We start from the raw sequence: 24,055 nt of genomic DNA, 5'->3' as shown, positions 1-24,055 counted from the left end.
AATCGTCAATGCAAGTGAATGGGAGAAAATAATTATTTTCTGGTCCCGTTTGAATTGTGCCATGAATGTGAACATGTTGTCTGTGAATTTATATAATTTTTCGTGTAAAGAATGCTACAATTTAGCGGGTAGAAGTTTGATACGGTTAGACTTTGTGGACTACAACTCTTCGCTGCTTTCGACGCGTTTGAAACGTCACCACCACTCGCACACTAGCTCACGGATCCCGCTAAACATGGCTGTGTCTTTGGTGCACTTCACCGCCTTCTTTCAAGGAGAGGACAAAATCGTTGAGGTTGGCGAAAACCACGGGTAAGTCAACTTTATGGGGTGACGTCACATAGGCGACATGTAGTCTCTCGTTATGTCTTTTCCACAACTGCTAGCCGAAGAATCATACCATATACTGTCAAACTCGTAACATGAAAAATTATATAAAGAAATTCACAGACAACATATGTTCGCATTCATGGCACAATTCAAACGGGACCAGAAAATAATTATTTTCTCCCATTCACTTGCATTGACGATTTTTCAACCTAGAGGTCCACTTGGGGTTTTACGGATGGGCGGGACTTACCAGCTCTATAGGGAGTGGGCAGGCTCTCCGTAGACGGGCTCTGGTCACGACCAAACGTTAGCAATTGGTTATGGCAGATCCAGAGTGACTCTGGTCAGATAAAGTAGTTTTAAACTTCAATAGAGTACCCGCCTACAAGGAAGTTAACGTTTGTCAATGGAGAGAGGCCAGACTCTCTGTACAAATGAAATGTACGAGAGTCTGGTAGAACCAGGCTATGCAGAATCTACCCAAGTTTACCATCAATGATCTGCACCGGATTACTAACTTCTTTTCAGATGCTCCCAGGAGTAAGAGAGAGAAGGGGTTCAAACTGTATATTTCACAATTCATCGACAACTATGAAGGTACGTTTTTTTTTTTTTACTGCGTCATATATTCACGGTGACAGCAGAGTTAGCAAACTAACTGACTAGAACTAGGGTGGGCTAGCAGTAGCTTGATGTTAAGTTACCTCAGCTAACTAAATCACCTATGGGAATTAACCTTACAGGCCATATCTCTCATTATTATAGTAAGTTTTACCCAGTGACTAGTGGAAGAGGTTTTTAAAAAACAACAACTTACCTCGATCAACCAGAAAGTGTGGCATCCTTATTTGTCCTGGAATGCGCAAGGTCATTGAATCATTTCCACACTGCACAAAGGGACCCAGACGTCGCAGCTTAGCTTTAGCAAGCTGGAACCGCTCTTAAAAACAATTCAAGTTAAGTTGTACTTCCCATTTAAGAGTAGGCTAGGTCCCACTTTAAATTTGATATCAAATTACCTTCTTCATTTGACCGGTATTCATCAGACTGTTCTGCTGACCTCAGCCCCGATATTTCCATTTCTTTATCAGATACTACACCTTGAGCACCAATTAAAAGTTTGCCAAACTTAATGGTATTTTCAGAGACTGCTCTGTAAGCAGTCCCAGTTTCAGAAAAGGACTCAGGATTAGCCCTTAAAGACGTCAAAATGGTCACAGAGATTGTGAAAAAAAAGATGCCCTTTGTCCAAGGCATGGTGAATTTGTTGTACTACTCAACAGAACACCAAAAGGAAAAAACAACAACCCAAATCTATTAAACAACTCTCGTCTATAAACATTGACAAGCTTATTGAGACATAATGTGCTATTTGTACTTACTTTTGAATCATTCGCTGATACAGGTTGACCAATCAAATCTATTCCTCAATCAGCTTGTTGTTTTCACCTGTGCCTCATTAAGCTGACAGTTTACACAAGGGCTGAATTTGGAATAGCATACTAGCAAATACTGCAGAGTAGTATGTGTGTATGCTATTGACAATTCAGTCAAGTGATGCCAAAATTCAGAACATGTGGTGTCTTTGTTGATAGGACTCAATAAGTTTCAATAAGGTACAATAATCACTTTATTTATTATAATGCAGGATTCAGGGGTGTCACAGTACATAGGCAACAATATAAATTGTATTGTATTGTATGATACAAATAACATACAAATTGTTGTCATGTGTTAATATATACAGAGTCAAACAGATAGAGAGTTAAAAAAAATGATTCATTAATGTATTTTATCCATTCCACTGCAGTTAAATAGTGTAGATTATTGTGTCCATTGCCTATTTAAAAAACATGGGCCTATAAATCCGCAGTAAAAAAAGAAAATAAGAATCACATTGCTTAAATAGTATAGATTATTGTGTCCATTGCCTATTTAAAAAACATGGGCCTATAAATCCGCAGTAAAAAAAAGAAAATAAGAATCACATTGCTTAAATAGTGTAGATTATTGTGTCCACTGGCTATTTAAAAAAAAAAAAAAGAATCTGCTATTTTGCATGTTGAAAGTGCTAAACTAAAAGACTGATGTCACCTCCACTCGCTATGCTGGTATCTCTCTCCCACACTTTTGATCCGATTTCGGTTATCGTATGGTTTTACAGTCTATGGTTCAGATCTTGAAAATGGGTTGTTCAAAAGAAAAAAGGGGGTTCTGAAATCGGATAAGATCACAAAATCCAATCTTTTGATCTGGATCAAATCATCATTGTGTTCAAATTTTTTTTCCTGATCCCAGCAGAAGGGATTTCAGGAACAAAAATGTAATAAAACTTCAAAACTGGTCACATTTTTTTATGATGTAATATATATGCATATTTATATTTTTCCTTTTGCTCTTGATTAGCTTAACCATTAAAAGTAATAAAGTAGAAGTAGAAATAAGACTTAATCCTTTAAATACAGTAAATTAAAAAATAAAAATAGATTTCGGCGGCATAAAATAATCCCTCAAACAGCTGTCAATATCAAACAAAAACAATATATGTAATTTTCAGTGTTTTTTAATATATTAATATAACATAAACTACATTGGCACAATCAGACATGAACCAGTCAAAAGTAGTTTCTAACAGTTGCATCCCTTATTGAATATATATTTCTACGGCAACTCTAAACTAAAGGGTCATGGTGATGGAAGGAAAAATATGAGATGGGAGGAAAAATTCTTTTTAATGATTTTGTGTTCTCTCGAAAACATTTTGTGTTAGCCCAAGAACCTTTTCATTCACTCTCAAAACTTTTGAATTCGTTGCAAATGAATGCAAATTTTCTTGGAGAAAAGCAAAACTTTTGCAAGAGAATGCAAAAGCATTAAAATATATAATTTTTCTACCATTTATTCTTTTCCATCATCATGTCGCTGTCACGATCACCAGCTGGAATGCCCTTGATAGCCACCAGAGGGGACTCTACCTCAGACTAGTACCACTCAATCAAGGAATATATTTCCCATAACTCATTGCCCGGTCTCATCCCCCATGATTGTCTTCAGCTGTGTCTCAATAGCTCATTACCTCTGCCTATATAAGCCCGGTTATCGCAGTCATTATGAAGTATTGCCTACTGTTATACTGCATTTTTGAGTGTTCCTTTGGTTTCGATTAAACACTTGTGCCCCAACTTTTCCACAGTCCTCTTCATTTGTTTAAAGAAGACTTATTTGATAAGGGTTTTGATCCTATAATCTCCAAGAGGAAAATAACAAATTTTAGTGATCCTCAAACGCATCTGGCACCACTCAGCGTGCTGACCACAAGGCTATCAGCAACAACCATTCTGCAATGGTTTTGTAAATATTAGAACCTAATTTTTTAAGAAACATGGGGGGAACAGAATTCTACGGCAAACTATCCAGGTGTTGGAATCTGTTCCCCCACCCATATATGATATGTGTTGATGTAGTGACTTAAAAGACATTGATTCTATTCTGTATTTGGATGGAGCTTAACAAGTATCAGTTTAAAGATTTATTTTTTTACAGTTTTGCCTTTTATCATGTTATAGCAGTATGTAGAAAGGAAGCAAAGTGGGAGAGACAGAGATAGGGCGACGGGATCATAAAAAGTTCATGAGCCGGGACTCGAACTCGGGTCACTCGAAACATAAAAGCACCAGATGTCAGCACACTGCCCACAAGGCTATCGTCCAACTTATCCTGCACCAGTTTTGTAAATATTAGAACCTCACTGTGTAAGAAACATAGGGGGAACAGAATCTGACGGCAAACAGTCCAGCTGTCAGAATCCATTCCCCCACCCCCATAATGAGAGGTGTTGATGAATGTAGCGAATGTGAATGTAAGAATAAATGCAAATATATATTGCAAGTTTGTGTCTGTCATTCTATTTCTGTGAATGGCATTTTACACATTTGTGACTAGGCTACTTGTCTGCAGCTTCAAATTCAGAATACAGGTTTGTGACTATTGTCTGCAAGTGCAAATTTCAACATTCAACTTCACATTTTTATTTTACAGGTTTTCACACTGGAGCTGTGAGCATAAATGTTCACGTACAAGTACGAATAATTATTGTACAAGTACGAATATTGTACAAGTTCTCAAATTCACATCTACGTGCTCTCGAGTTTTGCTACTCTTTTACCTTCATAAAGGACAGTTGGCTGTCAATCACAGTACCTAAATATGTAAAGGATTCAACCTGTTCCACTTCCTGTTCCGTAGAGATTTACGGATAACTTGGGGACACGTCGTGTGCTTTGAGGCTCCAGAGTAGATCCAACTACTCGACCTGGTTTGCCTCTCTAGCGACGAAGGCACTCTCAGATGAGTCTTCTTCATGTTCACGTTACATTTTTGGCTTTGTGGGTTTTAGTCTGTTTTTTTTTTTACTTGGACAGTCACTCTTGATATGTCCTTCTTTCCCACACTTGTAACATCTCCACGAACCGGATCTGTCAGCTCTCACTGCCTTGTGGCGCTTTTCCACTGCATGGTACGGCTCGGTACGGTTCGACTCGGCGTGGAACGGTTCGGCTCGGCGTGGAACGGTTCGGCTCGCTTCGCTTTTCCACTGCGTGGTACGACTCGACTCGGTACGGCACGGTTTGGTTCGCTTTAGCTCGGTTGCTTTTCCACTGCAGTTAGTACCGCTTCAAAGTGGGCGGGACTGATCGTTATAGTTGCCGTCTTTACTGCAAAGACATCATCATATTAAATGCGAATTTTTCATTCCGTGTTACCCCATCCGCTCCTCGGCAACCAACGAGAGGAAAGTACGCACCTCGTCCACTGACCACGATTCAGCCATTTCTTTTTTTGAAGTTTATACTCTTTTAAAACAAGTAAAACAAGCACTTTTAAAGGGGTCATATAATGGTACATGCACTTTTACAAGTTGATTGCACTGAAATGTCTGTTGGCAGTGCCTGTACACAACCATCCTATCATGATTAAAATCCATCCAGTGGTTTTGTTTTAATCTCCTTATATGTTTGACCATCTATGAAATCAAGCCGTTCGATATTGTGACGTCATAAGATCGTACGCCCCTCCCGCGATTGTGATTGACAGCCGTGCTTCAACACAAGACCCGCCCTGAGCAAGCTGTGACAGCCGTCATCATAGTAGTCCGCCATTGTTGATATGCTGGAGTAGAATGGCGTCTACGCGATTGTGGTGTTCTGTTCTTAGATGTAATAAGGAACACAGCAGTCATTTGGATGTTCCTAAATCTGAGCCGTTGAAGATGCAGTGGCTGAGTTTTGTTTTTGAAGCAATATGCCCAAAGGATTGACGCGGGGATTCCCTCACGGGGATTCCCCACTATGGTCCATGCTTTCATGTTTACGCGAATCATTTCACACCAGACAGCTTTACAAACGAGAAAAAACGGATCGGTACCAACGTGTTACTGCTGAACCTCCAGAAGATGTGAGTGTAATGTTTTATTAACCTTTATATTAGTATTTATATTAATCTTTGCGAAATTTGCAAACCTTGCTGCAGGCTTCACAATGAATGCGTCTAAGGTTTACACTCAGGGTACATTACGGCATGTTTTCTATGTACGACGTTCTCAATATAATTCATAATCACATGTTTATAACGAATAACACGTGGTTATTGTGTTAGATACGGTGTACCCACAGAACAGAGGGGCGGGGTGAGCAAAGCTCATTATCATTTAAAGACACATGCACTGAAACGGCGTGCTAAAAACAGAGCTGTTTTTGACCAGGTAAAATTAGTGTTTTCTTACAATACTAATGAGAATTTTTAATTAAAGTATATTACAAACTTTTAATTTAGACCCTAAAGAATCATATTAGCTTGTACAAAAATGGCATTATATGACCCCTTTAAAACAAGTGCTACAGCGTTGGCTGTTGTCTACTGGCTATTTAAATCTAGCGGGTTTAGTGTCTCGTGTCGTAAATACAATGACGCTGGTAGTGATGTTTCTGTCTGACCAATCAGTGATCTGCAGTATTTTCACGTCACATTTTAGTATCGGTACGGTACGCTTGGAACCTCAACAGAGGTGGTACCATTTAAAGCGAGCCGAAGCGAGCCGTACCGTACCGTACCATGCAGTGGAAAAGCGCCAAAGCGTGCCGTACCGAACCGAGTCGTACCGTACCATGCAGTGGAAAAGCGCCATTGGAGTTAGCCTGCATATCACCGCAAACTTGTGTTGACATCGCTCACTTTTGTTCTTCATTTATTAATGCTTGCTGAACAAACTGCAGCGTTAAACTGTCCTACTTAGTTTCCAGTGCAGTAACAATTGTAGCACAGCTTGGTGGCAAGCTACCCAGCAGTGTTAAAACCTGGTCCTCCTCTTCAATCACCGCACCTATTGCTCAGCTGGTCAGTTAACTCCTTCATTCGTTTCAAATGTTCAGTAATGTTTTCTCCTTCCTTCATTTCACATTTGAAGTATTGAGTTTCTCTCTCAAATTGTCCTTTTAGTGTGTCCCACGCTTCCTTAGGGGTCTTACAGCTTGTTATCAGGTACAACTGGGACGTACTCACATTCAGCACCAACAGAGAATACACATTTTCTTTCTGTTTTTCAAATTCTTGCTCTTGCCTGTACATTTGCTTCATAGTCCTTTAGATTTCATCAAATGTTCCATGTGAAATTTCCACGTTGCCCAGTTCTCTGGCCTGCTCAGCTTTTCAATAAACAGTTTATCCTCCATTCTGAGTTCTACAACACTGTCTATTTCACCCAAAAAATTCTGTGTAAAAGCACCTCTTCTTTGCTTTAGATTAGATTATTGCCATAACCTATTGAAGTTTCATGTGATTTTATTATATACAACGAAGAAGAATGAAAAACCGAACTGTAGTGACACATTAGATGGCAATACAACAATGACACCTATTGGCAAATTACTATATTACAACAAACAGAATCAGACGGCAAACAGTTAATTATGAATGAATGGGATAGGTTCCTTGCGGTGGGCTCGCTAATGGCGCCTCAGCTGCAGGAACCATTCGTCGAAGCGGCTGTGGGCAGGCACTTCCAGGGTCAACCACTCCAAACTGAGCTTTTATGACAAGTTCAGGCCAGGCCCTTAACATCGGTGGTTACCAGCTCCTTGGGTGGTAGGGGGCGGAGTCCTGCAAGGAGTCTGACCACACCCCTGTATTTAAAACTAGTCATGTTATTGACACATATTCCTCCTTGGCACCCTTAAAAAATACCAAAAACGCACGGCACTGGTCTTCGCGGGTGGAGAGCACCAGGGAATCCCCTCGCTGCATGGAGAGTGAGGCACGTGGGATATGAACCGGCGTGAGATCACTCATACCCCTTTTCCACCAAGGCAGTGCTGGTGCCGGTTCGGAGCCGGTGCCTACTCGCGAACCAGTTCTTTGTGTTTCGACAGCCAAAGAACCAGTTCTCGGCCAGGAAAATTGGTTCCAAAGCGGCACCAACTCTTTGCTGGACTAGAACCGTTCTTTTACCACGTCATGCTTACGTCGGGGGCTGGGGGCGGGGTTATTGTCGAACTTCTTCTCAAACGTAACCTCCGTCTATAGTAATCCAGACGAGCAGCACAAATGTGTTCTAAACGTCTTCTTCTGACCCCAATATAGGATCGCAATGACAGGAGAAACATTTGCAGAAAGACGATGTAGTCCACCATTGTAATTGTTATGCTTGAAGTTGGCGCAAGCGTTTATAGGAAAGCTAAGACGTAGCCTATGGCAACGTACACAGTGACGTAACGACGTCGTTCGCTGGGCTCTCTAGTCAGTGGAAAACCAAACAGGTTCTGAGAAGGTTCACAAGTTGAACCAACTTTGAACCAGCACCAGTTCCTCTCAGGCTCACCCGGGCAAGCAACGCACCCCAAGGTGTGGCGTTTTGAAACAAATGCCTGCAAAAATATGATCTTTTAGAGTGAAATTTGTCCTGATAGTTGCAGGGGAGAAGCAACATTCTCAGCTGTCGAGTTGCTGTTCTCAGCTGCAGTGCTGTCAGCACCATTCTGGTCTCAGTGAGTGCAGTCACGGCGTGTCCCAGGCAAGCGATGCACTCTGTGAGCTTGTCCGAGCTACAATTGTGGTGCGATATTTTGCATCAAACTGACTGTACGCGGAGGACCAGTACGATGAGCGCACTCAAGCTTAATTCGGTTATCTTTGGTCGACGTACTGAGGATATCAAGGCTCAAAGAATTTAGTTGGGTCAGTACCTTCTATTCCTTCTTTCATGCCTACAATGCATACATTCTATCTGTGCCTATTCTCTAAATCCTCCAGACGTTCCATCACTTTTTCCAAACCCTTTTCAAGATCTGAGACCCGGGTGACTGTTGAGGTGCTCTTGACTTCGAGATCAGAAATGTGCTGCTCACCTACTGCTGATTTTTGTAGACATGTCGGCAATTGGCTTATGATGTTTCCGTAATTTCATGTCCAGTATTTCAGATTTTTGTAGACATGTTTTGTAGACATGTTACTTCAGATATTCTTTCAACAATGCTGCATCTTCAGTAAGGATGGCAGTCTAAGAGCATGCCTCATTTTCTACCTCAGGCCCATAATCCGTGCTCTTGGTTTGACGAGTTCTTCTTTGTTGTACTTTCGCAGTAGGGTCAGATTAGTTCCAAAGTGTCTTCAATGACATTTTGCACTTTTTATACACATTTCAGGCAACATGCAAAATCAGTAACAAAGGTTTTAGAGAAGTAATTGCTTAAAGGGTTACTTCAGGATTTAGCATTAAGCTTTGTATTAGTAGAAAACCTGTAGTATTTTCGAATTACCATGCTTTCCACCCTCATATGACCCTGAGACAAGAGATTTATGTATTTTTTGTCTGGAAAAAATCCTCCGATGACGCAAAAATCGTCATTTTGCGTCATCGGAGGATTTTCTGGACAGAGGCTAAAGACTACAGGCAGTAGATGGAGTTGTTCCGCATGTTTTCAGCCCGCCCATACAGGGTGGGATCTCACTCAGTCAGAATGTACACACAGTCAGCCTTTCTTTGGAAGCTAAGCTAGCAAGCTCTTGTTCTGTGGAGAAAGCTGAATAGTAGGAGAAAGCTGAGTAAGTAACCATCCTCCTTTTCCCGGACTTGATCGTTCAAAATGTCCGGGATTCAGCTTTTGCTTTCTGCGGTCGCTATTCCTTGTTTACATGCACACCTTTCAATCTAACTGAATTCATTCCGATTGGTGAATTTGAATGTAGTGTTTACAGGAACGCTAAACAAGTGATCGGTTGATGTGCGTTTTACCATTGCTAAGAAAAATTCCCGCTCCTCCGTGAGAGATGCGAGACCCGGCGCGTCTCAGTAATGACGCCACCGGCCTCGCGCCGTTCTCCCGCGGCCGTCAGCCTCGTCCTGCTCGCCACAGTAAACATGATGAATGGCGACTGTAGAACGCAAAAGCCGAATCCCGGACATTTTGGACGATCTCTATCCCTCGCAAACTCATCACGTAGGCTAGCTTTGTTGTTTTCAACAACTGCGCACTCTTACCGGTAGGCGTGGCCTCCTAAGGCAGCGAAGCAAGTGCATTCTGGGAGTTGTTGTCTTTCATCCACATAAGCCAAAAATACATTTTCTGGCTTTTCTCAGTCTAGAAAGCTCCAAATTCAAAAATTTCTTCACATTTCTTCTACTTAAATGACCTATTTTAAATACACATTCATCTTCCCAGAGGTGAAGTATCCCTTTAATTAGGCGAGGAGAAAAATGCAACGTGTCTACGCAGAGCCACACAGAGCCGGAAGTACTTAATCTCCTTCTCTCTTTCTACCGTCTTTTTAGAAAATGCCCTGCTTACTCACTCTCTCTCCTCCCCCAACAAAAGTGTTTTAGTGCTCCGTGGATCGGTCCGATCCATTTAGTTTTTCTCATATTTACACAACCAGGACTTACATAGTTTACAGACCTACAAACACAGTCTTTTTTGTCAAATCCACACTATCTGTAACACGCAATCAGAGTGGCATTTTAGGCTAAGCGTATGCTATCATTCATCTTGTTCATCATGTTACACTTTACAGTGTTAACGTTTTTTTGGATAGGTTTCAGAACCATTTTTTGGTATCTACTTTATTTTGCAATGTGGAAATAAGCTCTTACGATTCATGAGCCGCAACAGGGAAAAAACTGGAAGAGTAACAAACTGCAGTAAACGGTAAAACTATTTATGCCACAAGCCAGTAGGTTTATGATTATAATGAAATTAAAATATGATAATTAAAAGTTTGCAATTTAAAGCAGCATAATGGACTGTTTTTGTACAGTTAATGTACAATATCTCATTGCAGTCAGTAACAATCCAAATCAAACTCAAATAACAAGCATGCAAAACAAAGGAACAGAGAAATAATAAGGTAGATGCACCATTGTTTGAAACTGTGCTAAAGAAGTCATGTAAGTGTGTCAGGTGGTTCAACGCAAGACTTCTGTATAGGATGCACCTTTGTTTTCTCACTAATGAGGAAGCATCAATTAGACTACTAAGAAGTGCACATGCAAAACCAAAATGGGCATTACCAATCAGTGGGCATTTTCACAATACAATGGGTTTAAAAAAAAAAAAATCAACATAACTGCTAAACTCATGAAGGCCCACCCGTAAACCAAGCACCCAGTGGATTAGAGCAAATTGGGTAAAGCGTTTGAAAATGCCACAATGTTTGTTGATTGGCTCGATTCTAATAAAATTTCGCTCGGATTGAAAGGGGTGGTTTATTCCTTTTCTAATCCGATCGAGAGAACATGTAAACACTTGATTGGATTGAAAATCGAAACTAAAAGGGCTGCACATGTGCAATGATGCAGAAATAGCGTAATGACGTATGACTTCACGTGAGGAACGAGCTGTACTTCCTGCTGAATAAAGTGTCATATACAGTTGTGGTCAGAATTAATGGCACCCCTGGTAAATATGATCAAAAATGGCAAAAATAAATCTGCATTGTTTATCCTTTTGATCTTTCATTAAAAAAATTTGCACAAATCTAACCTTTCATTGAAGTAAAAGAATTGAAAGTGCGGGGGAAATCACATTATGAAATAAATGTTTTTCTTCAAAACACGTTGGCCACAAATATTGGCACCCTTTTATTAAATACTTTTTGCAATCTCCTTTTGCCAAGATAACAGCTCTGAGTCTTCTCCTATAATGCCTGAAGAGTTTGGAAAACATCTGACAAGAGATAGAGACCATTCCTCCATACAGAATCTCTCCAGATCCTGCAGATTCCCAGATCCATGTTGATGCTTCTTCTGTTCAGTTCAGCCCACTCATTTTCGGTTCAGCTCAGGGAACTGGGACAGCCATGGCAGAAGCTTCATTTTGTGCTCATTGACACATTTTTGTGTTGATTTTGAGTTTGTTTTGGATCATTGTCCTGATGGAGATCCAACCATGGCCCATTAAAAGATTTCTAGCAGAAGCCGTCAGGTTTAGATTTTTTATCTGTTGATATTTTATAGAATCCACGATACCATGTACATGAACAAGATGTCCAGCACCTCAAGCAGAAAAATATGGCCACAACATTAAAGCTACACTGTGTAGGATTTACTCCCATCTAGCAGTGAAATTGTATATGACTACCAACTGAATATTACTTTCTAGCTCCTCCCATTCCGAAGGCGTTTTAACTCCTACGGTGGCCGTATTATTTCAAATCTGCCGGCAAACGTGAGCAAATCTCCCTCTCGCATTCGTCACGGTGCCACTGCGTGTAAAAACGCGAAAGGCGAAGCTTGTATATCCCTCTTTGTCTAATGTATTTTCAAGATGGATGTGCAACATGGCTTCCGCTATTCGAGCGACTCGCTCGTATGTATTCTAAATGGCAGATTATACACTTACGAGAATACTTAATTAGTTGGTTGAAGTGATTACACATTAATGAGAACGTATAATTTTAACGTGTTTTTTGCTAAAAATCAACTTAAAATATTACACAGTGTAGCTTTAAAGATCCAACGGTATATTAAATTGTACACATGGGGTACTTTTTATCCTTGTGTGCAACCAAACCCATCTAGTGTGTTTGCTGACCTGTGCCGTTTGAAGTTCCAGTCGTGTCTGTCAACTGAATTTGCTGGAGTTTGTTTTTGGAGGAGCGGGGAGGATTTTTCTTGAAACCCTCCCAAACAACATGTGGGGATGTAGGGGTTGTTTGATTTTTTTTTTTTTGGTAGGCTTCTGACCCCAAGACTCAACTAATCTCTGCAATTCTCCATCTGTGATCCTTGGAGAGTCTTTGGCCACTCAAACTTTCCTCCTCACCGTGCATTATTAAGACAATATAGACACACGTCCTCTTCCTGTCAGATTCGTAACATCTTTAGTTGATTGGAACTTCTTAATTATTGCCCTGATGGTAATAATTACCATCCGGATTTGAAAAGTGGGGATTTCCAATTCTTGATGATGGGGATTTCCAATTCTTTAGCTATTTTCCTACAGCCACTTTCAACTTTGTGATGCTCAACAATCTTTTGATGCACATGAGAACTATATTCTTTGGTTTTACTCGTTGTGATGGATGATTAAAGGAATTTGGCCTTTGTTTCCTCATATTTAAACTCCTGTGAAACAAGAAGTCATAGCTAGACAATTTCATGTTCCTAGTCACCCTGGTGTGCTAAAAAAAGGTAAATATTAATGGGAATATACTTCAGAGATATTTTACTCATAAAAAATTCTAGGGGTTCCAATAATTGTGGCCAAGGTGTTTTGGAGAAATGTGTTTTGATACATTTTGGACACAGAAGGACCACCTCTTGTCGAGGAGCATTCAAGTGGGACTTATGGAGGGATATATAAAAGGTTTTCAAATAAATATGGTACGTAACATGATTCGTTTGGAAGTGAGGGTTTACAGATCACAATGCAAGTGGGATAAGCCCCTGTTTATCAGGGACATTGAAAGTGGCCGTCTCCTGCACTTCGAAACACTGCGAGCATACAGCGAGGATTGCTTAGCGAGGGACCCCGCTCATCATTTCGACCTCAGGCAGCTTGCAGCCTTCACGTCTGATTTACTGATGTCATTCAAAACACGTTTTGCGGACTTTCGCAGACATGCCGATTTGTTCAAAGTGATAACTCATCCACATGTGTGCACCGTGGACGCACAAAACCTGAGTGTCATCCCTGGCATCTCCATTGGAGATTTTGAGCTGGAAGCTGCTGAACTGAAGGTGTCGGATATGTGGGTGTCAAAATGTTTAACTTTGAATTCCGAACTGGAAAGCCAACATAAGTGGGCAGATATGAGAAAACTCCAACGCGAAGACAATCTCATCCTGAAAACCTGGAACGAACTTCCAGCCACTTTCAGCACCTGTGCTCAAGGTTAACGGATGAAAGCCTGAATGCCAGCATGAAGCTGAATCTCACCAGTTACGACCCCAACTACAAAGCACTCAGCAAAATGATGCAGCAACAGAAATCTCATTAATGTAAGGGTGCAATGCACTTCTTGTTAGCTTGTTTATGATGCCTGTTTCTACATTTTTGTGGTGTCTTAGGAGTGCTAGAAACCAGCACTATGTCAGTGAACAAAATATAGTGCTTTTTATGTAGTATTGTGTGTAGTAGCCTTAGCTTGGGTGTAACTGAGTGAAAAAAAAAACAAAAAAAACAGCGTTATTGCCACCTACTATATAACTAGAACTACTACCAGTGCAAGTCATATTACTGCATTTGTTATTACATAAAAAATTGCAAATGTATTTTAATAAACAAGTGTAAACTTTGCTGTGGCTCTTTTGTAAAATTTCTCGAAATATTTTGTTTGTTTGGCTCTTCTAGGTAAAAAGGTTCCCGACCCCTGCACTATAGTTGACAGTTGTTTAACAAATAAAATGACATAAAATGACATGTATAGGCAAAAACAATGTTTTTTTTTCTTTTCAATTTTAGATTTCAGGATTTTTTTTTAAACTAATCTTTGTATAAAGATGATTCTCAACTATGTTATGAAAGATATAACGGAATGAATTCATATGCCATTTAACTTAATTCAATATGTGGATATAATGTAGTTCCATTCAATACAGCGTATCTATACACTGTATCTAATTTGCATATTAATGTGTACTTGGGGCAACATGTAATAAAAAAGAAGTGTAAAAATGTGAGCTATTATTGTTAGATATTATTATGGAAATAAATAAACAACATTTTCATAATAATATCTAATATATCATAGGAATATTGATAAAAAATGTCTTTCCCTGTTTACTTGCTGTGTCTCCCAAAATGCCTGATAAACAGTGGACATGTATGAAATCAATGCCCTGTTTTGTAACAAAGTCTTATTTTGAGAAGTTGATTTAGTTGATTTTGTTTGAAGTCCAATTTAAATGATAATTACAAAATAGTATCATAATTCCATGATAAGTTAATGTATAAATTAATGCAAGTCATTTTTAAAGACCAAGGGGAAGTTGCAGTCATGGTGAAACTTCCAAACATTTGGTATCTCTGAAAAGCTTTGAATGTGCTCATTAGTTCTCTCAGGGGAGTTAGTACTCGAGCCAGTATCTGAAGCAACAGATCCAGTATAGGCTTTGTTAGTTGGGGTTATGGGTCACACAACATTATCACAGTGGGGTCCATCTGATCCCGATGTTGACACAAAAAAATCTCTATATTTTCTGGGATTTTGTCAATAAAGTTAATCAGAAAATATTTTCTGAGACTGCAGGTTCAAGCCTGTTGTGGACAGCTGACTCTCATCATATTCTGTGTGGTGGTAGTTCACAGCAGTGACAGAAATACCTGTTGTTCTTTACATAGATAGCATCAAGTATTGTGAAATGTAACCGCATTTGGAACAATGATAAATCAAGATTTGGAAATCTGAAAAGTTGAGTATCTGAATCGGGTTGATTCGATACAATTTTGCTTTGAAAAACTAGCACAAAAGTAAGACGGATTACCAGATCTTGGACAGAAAAACGTAGGATTTCAAAATCCAGATCATTCTGATCCAGATTAAACTTTTTGAAAGACTAAGACACTTGGGGTAAGGCCCTTCAAGGCAGCAAGGCTAAGAGGGCGAGGTACTCGAGGGAAAAGGTTCCAACGGGCTGAGCTCGCGTAGAGGTCAAAGCCCAGCTAAACAGACAGGACCCGTGCTTGTAGAGCAGGGACGTCCAAGTTGTAACATCTGGCAAAGGTGGACTGTGAAGCCAATGGATACTCCGTTTGACCATGCCCAGGAGGAGGCCATGACTTTGGTGGAGTTGGCCCTCATAAATGTGCCCTAGAAAAAACAATGTCAATGACATATTTTAAGATATTTCAAGTTGCTTTCAGTTAAAACAGCTCAAACTTGCATTTTAGTCTGGGATTGGCTTAAGCCTTTTCTGTGAAACCGGGGGCTGGTGTCCTTGTTAATAGGACACAATAAGTTACAATAATCCCTTTATTTATTATAATGCAGTTTACATTACATACATTAACCACATTTAAGTTGTATGTATCGGACACAGTACATACACAGACAAACAGAGAGAGAGTTTTTAAAAATGACTAATTATACATTTTTAATGTATTTTATCCATTAAACTCCAGTCAATGAGAATATAAGAATCACATGACTTAAATAGCATAGATTATTGTGTCCATTGTCTATTTAAAAACATTATTTTGCATGTGGAAAGTGCTAAAGTGCTAAACTTCTCAGTAGTTCAAAGACTAGTGACGTCATCTTCACTCGCTATGGTGCAGTCATCTTCCACAGTGACTCTTGGGATGACCGTGTCTCTCTCCCACACTTTCCTAATGGTCTCTGGAGTCAAGGAAGCCAGAGGCTCAATCACAGATACTTCAGTATGTTGTACTGCAGTCCCAAGATGCTCAGGGGAGTTAGAACTCGAGCCAGTATCTAAAGCCCACCTATAGGCTTTGCTAGCTGGGGTGGTCGGGGACACAACATTTTCGAAGAGTGGTCCACCTGACCCCTCATTTTGGGTCCAGGAGGGTGAAGAAGGGGAGAAAAGGTTACCCACACCAAGCAAGTGTGCATGATGGAGGGCGTTGTCATTGCTATGATGGAGGTTGATGGGTGAAGGGGGATGAAGGTCAAACTCAATAAGTGAGAGAATGCACTCGTGTTCTTGCCATTCCACACCACTAGTCCACAGAGGAGAAGCATGGTGGTCATAACTGCTGTTAAACAGGACACCTCCACCAATAACTCCCACATTTTCATGCACTGTCATGATTGAGGTCGCTGGAGTTACATGGTTTCGGATCACCGACTGGCTGACAGACTGGCTGACATTTGCACACGACTGCCTGTGACCTTTCCAGTTATTTGGCAACAGTTCAGCCCAGTTCTTATCCGGGCTCCACCAATACCCCATTTGTAACCTGTCCAACAGCCTGTTCCTGTGTTTCCCCTTCCCTCCTCTCTTAGCTGTCTGCTTACTTCCTTGTGGTCTCCAGAACACCCTAGATCCCAGTAGTAGAAGAGAGAAACTCCAGGCCAGCTCAAACAGTCTGTTGAGAGTTGCCCGAACCACCAGCCCCACCCAAATCTGCGCCAGTCACCAAGTAACCCATAAAGCCAGAGGAAACTATAGATTTGCAGAGCGCAGGAGAACATCCCAAGGAGGGCGCACAGCAACAGTACACGCCTGACACTGTTTTCTAAACTTTTCGGAGCACTCCACCTTGGTAGAGCGGACCTGTGGGAGATGCAGAGATGCTTTAGACACTGGAAAAAGATTCCTAAACAAAGCAGTAATCCCCAGCAAATAGTAAATGTCTGTAACATTAATGGCAGTGCTGGCAACAAGGTTTTGGATAGAAGGTCAGCCAACAGGATGGAGATACAGTGCAGTGCTGCCAGTCCCCCAGTAACTGAAAGCCGTTGAGGAGATGTTTCTTCCCTCAGAGCAAAAAGTGCCAAGGTGGCTTGGGCCCAGAGCAGTAAGGGAATTGGTAAGTTATACAAAGCAGTGAGGGCAGGGCGAGGCATAATGTTTCTGGTACCGTACGGGTCAATTATGAGCTGTACAAATTGAAGCAGACCTGTTAGCAGAAGCAGGATGTTAGCAAGAGTGAATGTCTTGCAAAAGGGGTGGAGCATATTAGTCCCACCGATCACTCCAAAAGTTGCAGCAACCGCTACCAACAGGAACAGTGCAGCTGAGCCAAACACATGGACCTCCCAAGCAAAGGTTAGTGTCCGGTTTAAATCCTCCCACTGTAGCCGGGTCACATTGCCACCGGTGGAGACCACACATGGGCCTAGTATGCATGTACCTATGACACTAGATAAATCACTCTCTGTTAATGGTCCAAACAAACGTCCAAACCATTCTGGCTTTTCGTAATCTATAATGAAAATGGAGAACATTTTAGTTAGAACACTCAACAAGTTGTTTTACTCTAATAAAAGCGTGTAAAAGTTGTCTACAGTTTTAGTGAAAATGGCAATATTTATGATTACCTTTGTTTTTTGAGTTTGTGGCTTTGTTTTTTGCCTGCAAAACAGATGTAGTTGTGGATGATGACCCCACAGGTAAAACAGAGGTAGTCCCTTCATGACTCTTCATACCTAAAATTCATACAAATAATCACTGTTTCTTTCCTTGATTTGCTTACATTCTTGCTCAGTTTTTTATTTTTATTAATCAGTACTGACATTGCAGTGTTTTTTTTTTTTTTTTTTAAACAGAAGAAACAGAAGAAAATACTCACCAGTGACAGTCTTTAATGGAGGTGTGGCTGCAGGCAGATGGCTGGTGACATAACGTTCCTCTCCCACCATGAGATTCTCAAAGGACCCTTGGATGGAGCCAGACTGCGTCACAAGCGTGCCATTGTGTCCTGATGTTTCAGGCTTTGTGATGGAACTTAAAATCTCTCTAAATGCAATATACTTTGTATCTTGAGAAGTCTTCCAGTTTTCTTTGTTGTTCACCTCCACATTTTTCTTAAATGTCTCTAAATACATATTGACTGGAGAGTTTTCAGTAGTGTTTTTCTCTGTAATTGGTTTGATGGTTGTCAACAAAGGGTGGTCTTTGTCTATTCTGTCATTATTAATGTGGGTGTGTGTAGTCAACTGAACCACCACTGTGGACGTGGCTTCATCAGGGGCACTGCTATTGTTTGCTAAAATGACATCATCTTCACCATCATTATCATCATCATCAATATACTGGGTTAGTTTTAGTGGAATTGGAGGGGAATGTGGAGCACCTACTTCCACCTCAAAATCTTACTCTGTATTACAAGTAACAAAATTATCTTTTCATTTTTATTTCAGGTTTATTTATTACATAGTTAGTCAGGGTCAAGCAGGTTGTTTCCGCTCTTTTTCTCTCACTGCCAGAAGACGGTCTCCAGCGGATTTGTGGAAAGTTTTGATAAGATTTTGTGAATTTTTGACACTATGCAAGTACATTTCTTCATCATACATTTTTTCCGGTTTCTGAGTTGGGTGTGTACGTCATCAAATCTAACTTTATATTACCTTAAAGGGGCTATAGTTTTCAGTGGCCTCTAGTAGTGATGTTTCAGATTGCAACCAATAAGTTTACAAGCGAGTGCTCGTGTGCGTGCTCGAACTCATGAGCGAGCACTCTGGGTACCGGCCAGACTGAGACGCAACACACCGGAGGAAGCATCACACAACATGCTGGAAACTCAGGTAAACTCCCACTGCAACGTTACAATAATAGGCTACTTTTATCAGCTTGACGTTGAACTAATGCTCCATGCTCGTACCGTGATAAGTATGGAACCCTAGCAACCGTGCCGAATTTTGCCACTGCAAGCACCACTTCACATTTTCTTCAGGAAATGTACATTCTAGGTTTGTAAATAAGGTTTCTCCATGATTCAAATGCCCTGCCGATGTTGATCCGTGTTTTCACCCGAAGTTCATCCGATTCACGTCTGGCCTTATGAGCTTCAGCAGAAAACATTTTTTTGTTTGTTTTCTATCAATATGTGGAGTTTGTGTTGGAGTCTGTGTTGTGCTGGGAGCAGGTCGTTTCTTAGTGTTATCAGACATGTCATAAGCTGCATAAGTCATAAGTCCATGTCATAAGTTGCAGTGTCGTCGCTGTTGAGTGCAAAGTCAGTAGACGAGGCGAGAGGCTCAGGACTGCGCAGGTAACGTCACTGGATTTCGCGGTAAATTCGACCCGGCACCTTCACATAAAAATAAGAATACTTGCATTCCGAGGTAATACCAAAACCCGCAAAGTGGATCATTTTAATGTGAGATTACAACCCCTTCACACACAGGCAATAAAAAAAAAGGATTCATTTTAGTAGAAAAACTACATATAGCACCTTTAATCACGGTCTTGTTGGCTAAAACATAGCACTGTTTTGAAACATATCAGCAACTCCTAGCAACTGTTAGCTAGGCTTAAAATATTTTTTACACAGCGGGGTTAGTTGTAGCACAGTTTTACAACTAAGCCGCCAAGTGTACAACAATAATGAATGAAAACGGAGCCACACAACTTTTCAGGTTTGAGTGTTTATTTATATATTTATTTTGCCACATTTAACTTTGTTGGACTTTCACAAACAATGTTGGAATTTAAATGTCAAAGTATGATTTTTTTTCACATTTGTTAACTATGTTTAACACATTGATCACTAGTTTATTTATTAAAAAGCCTGTTTTTCATGCAATAAACCCTTTAAAATGTGAGAAAACCCTTTAAAAAAAACCTCGTTTTTATTATTAGGCTACTGTTATTATTAATAATAATTTTGCATGCAGCTGCCACACACAAATATAATTCAATAGAAATTATAATATTTGATGATTTTATTTATTTATTGCAAAACTGTGCAGCCCTTTCATATATCTCTATACATGATATTGATCCATAATAGAAGGATAATTGGATGAGGGATGGATGTATGGATATCTATCTATACAGATGTACAAACAATATCAAATTATACAGATAAAATAGTACTGAATTATGTGTTACACACAAGTGTTACAATTAACCCCGCATATGGGGTAAGTTGTAACATTTGCACTTCTGTTACTTTCAGTGCAACTGTACGAAAATGGTAGGTCCTAGAAAAAAAACTTTAAGTGTTCATTTGTAGCAGAGATGAGTATGCTGCTTGAGTAAAAAAAATAAATAATAATAATAATAATAAAAAAAAAAAAAAAAAAAAAAAAAAAAAAACGAACTAAATTTTTTAATTGAGCCAAAACCAAAATGTGTTGTGCCCCGCACTCCCCTACATTACTCACTAAGATGTCCATTTCCTTATCGATGGTTTTCCTGTCATATGTTAATAGACATTTAAAATAAGCGTCTTTAAAATATGGTTTCTGTAAATCCAATTTAGGGACGTACGTGTGCTTACTGGAGCTCCCCTGTTAGTTATACAGCAAAATCACAACTATCTATATCTATATCTATATCTATATCTATATCTATATCTATATATATACACACACACACACACACACACACACACATCTAACATCTAACATCTTTACACCTTCAACAGTTCACTCTACAGTAGTTCAACACACGATTAACACCTTGAACCGTGTTTACTCACATATTAAAACACCCGCTGATCTCCGCGATGTTTGATAATGACGTATCCTCTCCCATGGCCTCCTGGGATAGAAAAGTATCAATCTATGAGCTCTTCAGAATCTGGGCAGAAGCAGTAAGCCATCCAGGAACTTCTCGCCTACTCTTTTACTGAGTACTGAGGTTTTGGACATACTACTTTCACATACTGTTTTCTCCTACTATATAGTAGGAATATTTGGACGCACTATTAGTATACGCAAGTCTGAATCTACTTAATGCTTCAATATTTGTAATATTTCAGTAATTGAGCTGCTGTTGCACAAGTAGAGGCTTTATACTACATTTAAGACTTGGAACATTAGGTGTTAATGTCTATCATGCTGGGTTGAAAGCATTTGTAAATTAGCAATAAAAATAAAACTTGTAAACCAGTTTAAGGAAGGGAACAAAAACACAATTAGTGTCATGAAATTTTATTAAGCTTTTAACCCTGAAAAGGGAAAAAAATTAAAGTCAGAGTCTCTTCCAGTATCAATTGCCACTTTGGAATAACTTCAATTACCCATCTCATTCATTGTTTGCGAGACCAGTAGATCGATTTTGACCGAGCAGGAGAAAAGACTGGATCCTGAGGATGCTGGGGCACAAAAGATTGAGGGCCATAAAACTTTGGGAAGAGTGGAGGATGGCCATGGGGATGATGGGGAGGATGGCCATGGGGATGATGGGGAGGATGGCCATGGGGATGATGGCCATGGGGATGATGGGGAGGATGGCCATGGGGATGATGGGGAGGATGGCAATGGGGATGATGGGGAGGATGGCCATGGGGATGATGGGGAGGATGGCCATGGGGATGATGGGGAGGATGGCCATGGGGATGATGGGGAGGATGGCCATGGGGATGATGGGGAGGATGGCCATGGGGATGATGGGGAGGATGGCCATGGGGATGATGGGGAGGATGGCCATGGGGATGATGGCCATGGGGATGATGGGGAAGATGGCCATGGGGATGATGGGGAAGATGGGGAGGATGGCCATGGGGATGATGGCCATGGGGATGATGGGGAGGATGGCCATGGGGATGATGGCAATGGGGGCCATGGGGATGATGGGGGCCATGGGGATGATGGGGAGGATGGCCATGGGGATGATGGGGGCCATGGGGAATCAGATACCTGAACGGTTGACGCTGAGGTGCTGCGAACGGATCAAACTGGGCAACAGTGGTTGTGGAAGGTGGTGTAGTTGTTGCTTCAAATGGTCTCTCAAAGTGGTACATATGGGGATGATGAAACATCGGGTACCTGGGCTTTTGAAGTTGTGGTGCTGCAGGGGAACCTCTAGAATTAAAGTAATATGGATAAAACTTTGACATGGGATCCATTTGATGGAACATTTGTTGGTTAGGGTCTTGAAGAGTAGTCGTCATTGTAGGTGGCACAGGTCTTACACCAGGGCGACCATGAAAATATGGAGGATACCCCCAGGGTCTTCCAATTGGGAAAGGGTAAAACATTTGTTGACTGTCAGCTGGGTCCTGGACCAGATCAGTGGTTGTTGGGGCCAGCATTGGTTGTGTCACAGGACAAGAAAGAGTCACTTCCCGGTCACCGTACATCAAAGGTAGCTGCATATCAGTATCCTGAGAAAGACATGAACCATCAACTAGCATACATCGTTGAATCAGACAAGGGTACTCGGTAATTCGTACCTTCATTTCCCAACAGCTTCCTGTAAATGGCGCAGTGACAACCAGTGAACCATCAACAGTCTCCAATGTGAATGAACATTTAGAATATGCTAGAAGCAGAGGCTGCCATGATCCATCAACTAAGAGGAAAGAGAAAAATAAATAAAACAAAGCTCACTCACCTTTTAGATTAAACTCAAGAGTTAAGAGTTAAGTGACTTGCCTTGAACTTTAACATTATCTGCTCTGACAGCAAGTGAGATAATCATGCCAGAAGGGAGGCAGGACACTTTAGGGAGGGGAGGACTCACAGGGCAAGACATTTGCACTGGAGACCCCATCATAAAGAGTGGCAGAACATAACGTCCACCCTGTTAGAAGATTTGGGGATGAAAGATAAAATAAAAACAATTCACGCATGGCCCACTTTTCACTTATTTGGAGCAGAGCTACAGTGCACTTTTCATCTTTAGCATGCAGACTAACCTGTTTTCTGACATTACAGGCCTGGTATGGAGCATCAAGAGAAACATCTCTGCGTGCCCGCTTCAGTGAGAAACCACAGCTGGCCGGCATCTCAGACAAAGGCACTGGTGACTCAACTCCTAATAAAGAAATGTTAGAATGATTTATAAAAAAATAAAATAAAAACTCCAAAACAACTTACCTCGGTCAACCAGAATGTGTGGCATCCTTATTGGTCCTGGAATGCGCAAGGTCATTGAATCACTTCCACAGTGCACAAAGGGACCCAGACGTCGCAGCTTAGCTTCAGCAAGCTGGAACCGCTCTTAAAAATAATTCAAGTTAAGTTGTATTTAAAAGTAGGTCCATTTTAAATTAGATCTCAAATTACCTTCTTCATTTGACTGGTATTCATCAGACTGTTCTGCTGACCTCAGCCCAGATATTTCCATTTCTTTATCAGATACCACACCTTGAGCACCAAATAAAAGTTTGCCAAAATGGACGGTGTTTTCAGAGGCTGCTCTGTAAGCAGTCCCAGTTTCAGAAAAGGACTCAGGACTAGCCCTTAAAGACGTCAACATGGTCACAGACATCATGAGAAGTAAGAAGCCCTTTGTCCAAGGCATGGTGAGTTTGTTGTACTACTCAACAGAGCACCCCCTCAACAAACAAACAAAAAAAAAACAGTTACTGAAAGACTCTTGACTATAAACATTGACAAGCTTATTGAGACATACTATGCTATTTGTACTCACTTTTGAATCACTCGCTAATACAGGTTGACCAGTCAAATCTATTCCTCAATCAGCTTGTTGTTTTCACCTGTGCCTCATTAAGCTGACAGTTAACACAAGGGCTGAATTTGGAATAGCATACTAGCAAATACTGCAGAGTAGTGTGTGTGTATGTTATTGACAATTCAGGCCCCGTTTACACGATGGGAAAACACAGATATTTCCCTGCGTTTTGGCCTGTCA

General features: G+C 40.7%; 1 protein-coding gene across 4 annotated transcripts in view; it reads right to left on the bottom strand.

Moving 5' to 3' along the window:
* Window positions 1-23,811, bottom strand: part of LOC311282309 (uncharacterized protein) — a 28,680-nt gene extending 4,869 nt beyond the window's left edge. The window contains exons 1-6 of one of the 4 annotated variants that reach the window (XM_084396001.1): window positions 23,467-23,811; window positions 23,278-23,400; window positions 23,097-23,215; window positions 22,834-22,981; window positions 22,632-22,750; window positions 21,372-22,562 (exon numbers count right to left, since the gene is read on the bottom strand). In XM_084396001.1, the coding sequence (XP_084252127.1) occupies window positions 21,482-22,081 (600 nt within the window). In that variant the 5' untranslated portion in view covers window positions 22,082-22,562; window positions 22,632-22,750; window positions 22,834-22,981; ... (1 more) ...; window positions 23,278-23,400; window positions 23,467-23,811 and the 3' untranslated portion in view covers window positions 21,372-21,481. Of the gene's footprint in view, window positions 1-1,147; window positions 1,271-1,349; window positions 1,691-21,371; window positions 22,563-22,631; window positions 22,751-22,833; window positions 22,982-23,096; window positions 23,216-23,277; window positions 23,401-23,466 lie in introns of those variants that run through there. The other 3 variants (XR_014625919.1, XM_084395999.1, XM_084396000.1) reach the window with 3 other exon arrangements.
* Between the last annotated feature and the right edge of the window lie 244 nt (window positions 23,812-24,055).

This window comes from Rutilus rutilus (assembly GCF_951802725.1).
Source record: "Rutilus rutilus genome assembly, chromosome: 22".
NCBI lineage: Eukaryota > Metazoa > Chordata > Actinopteri > Cypriniformes > Leuciscidae > Rutilus > Rutilus rutilus.
Note: the sequence above shows the minus strand (reverse complement) of the source record. Positions and strands in the feature narration are given on the sequence as shown.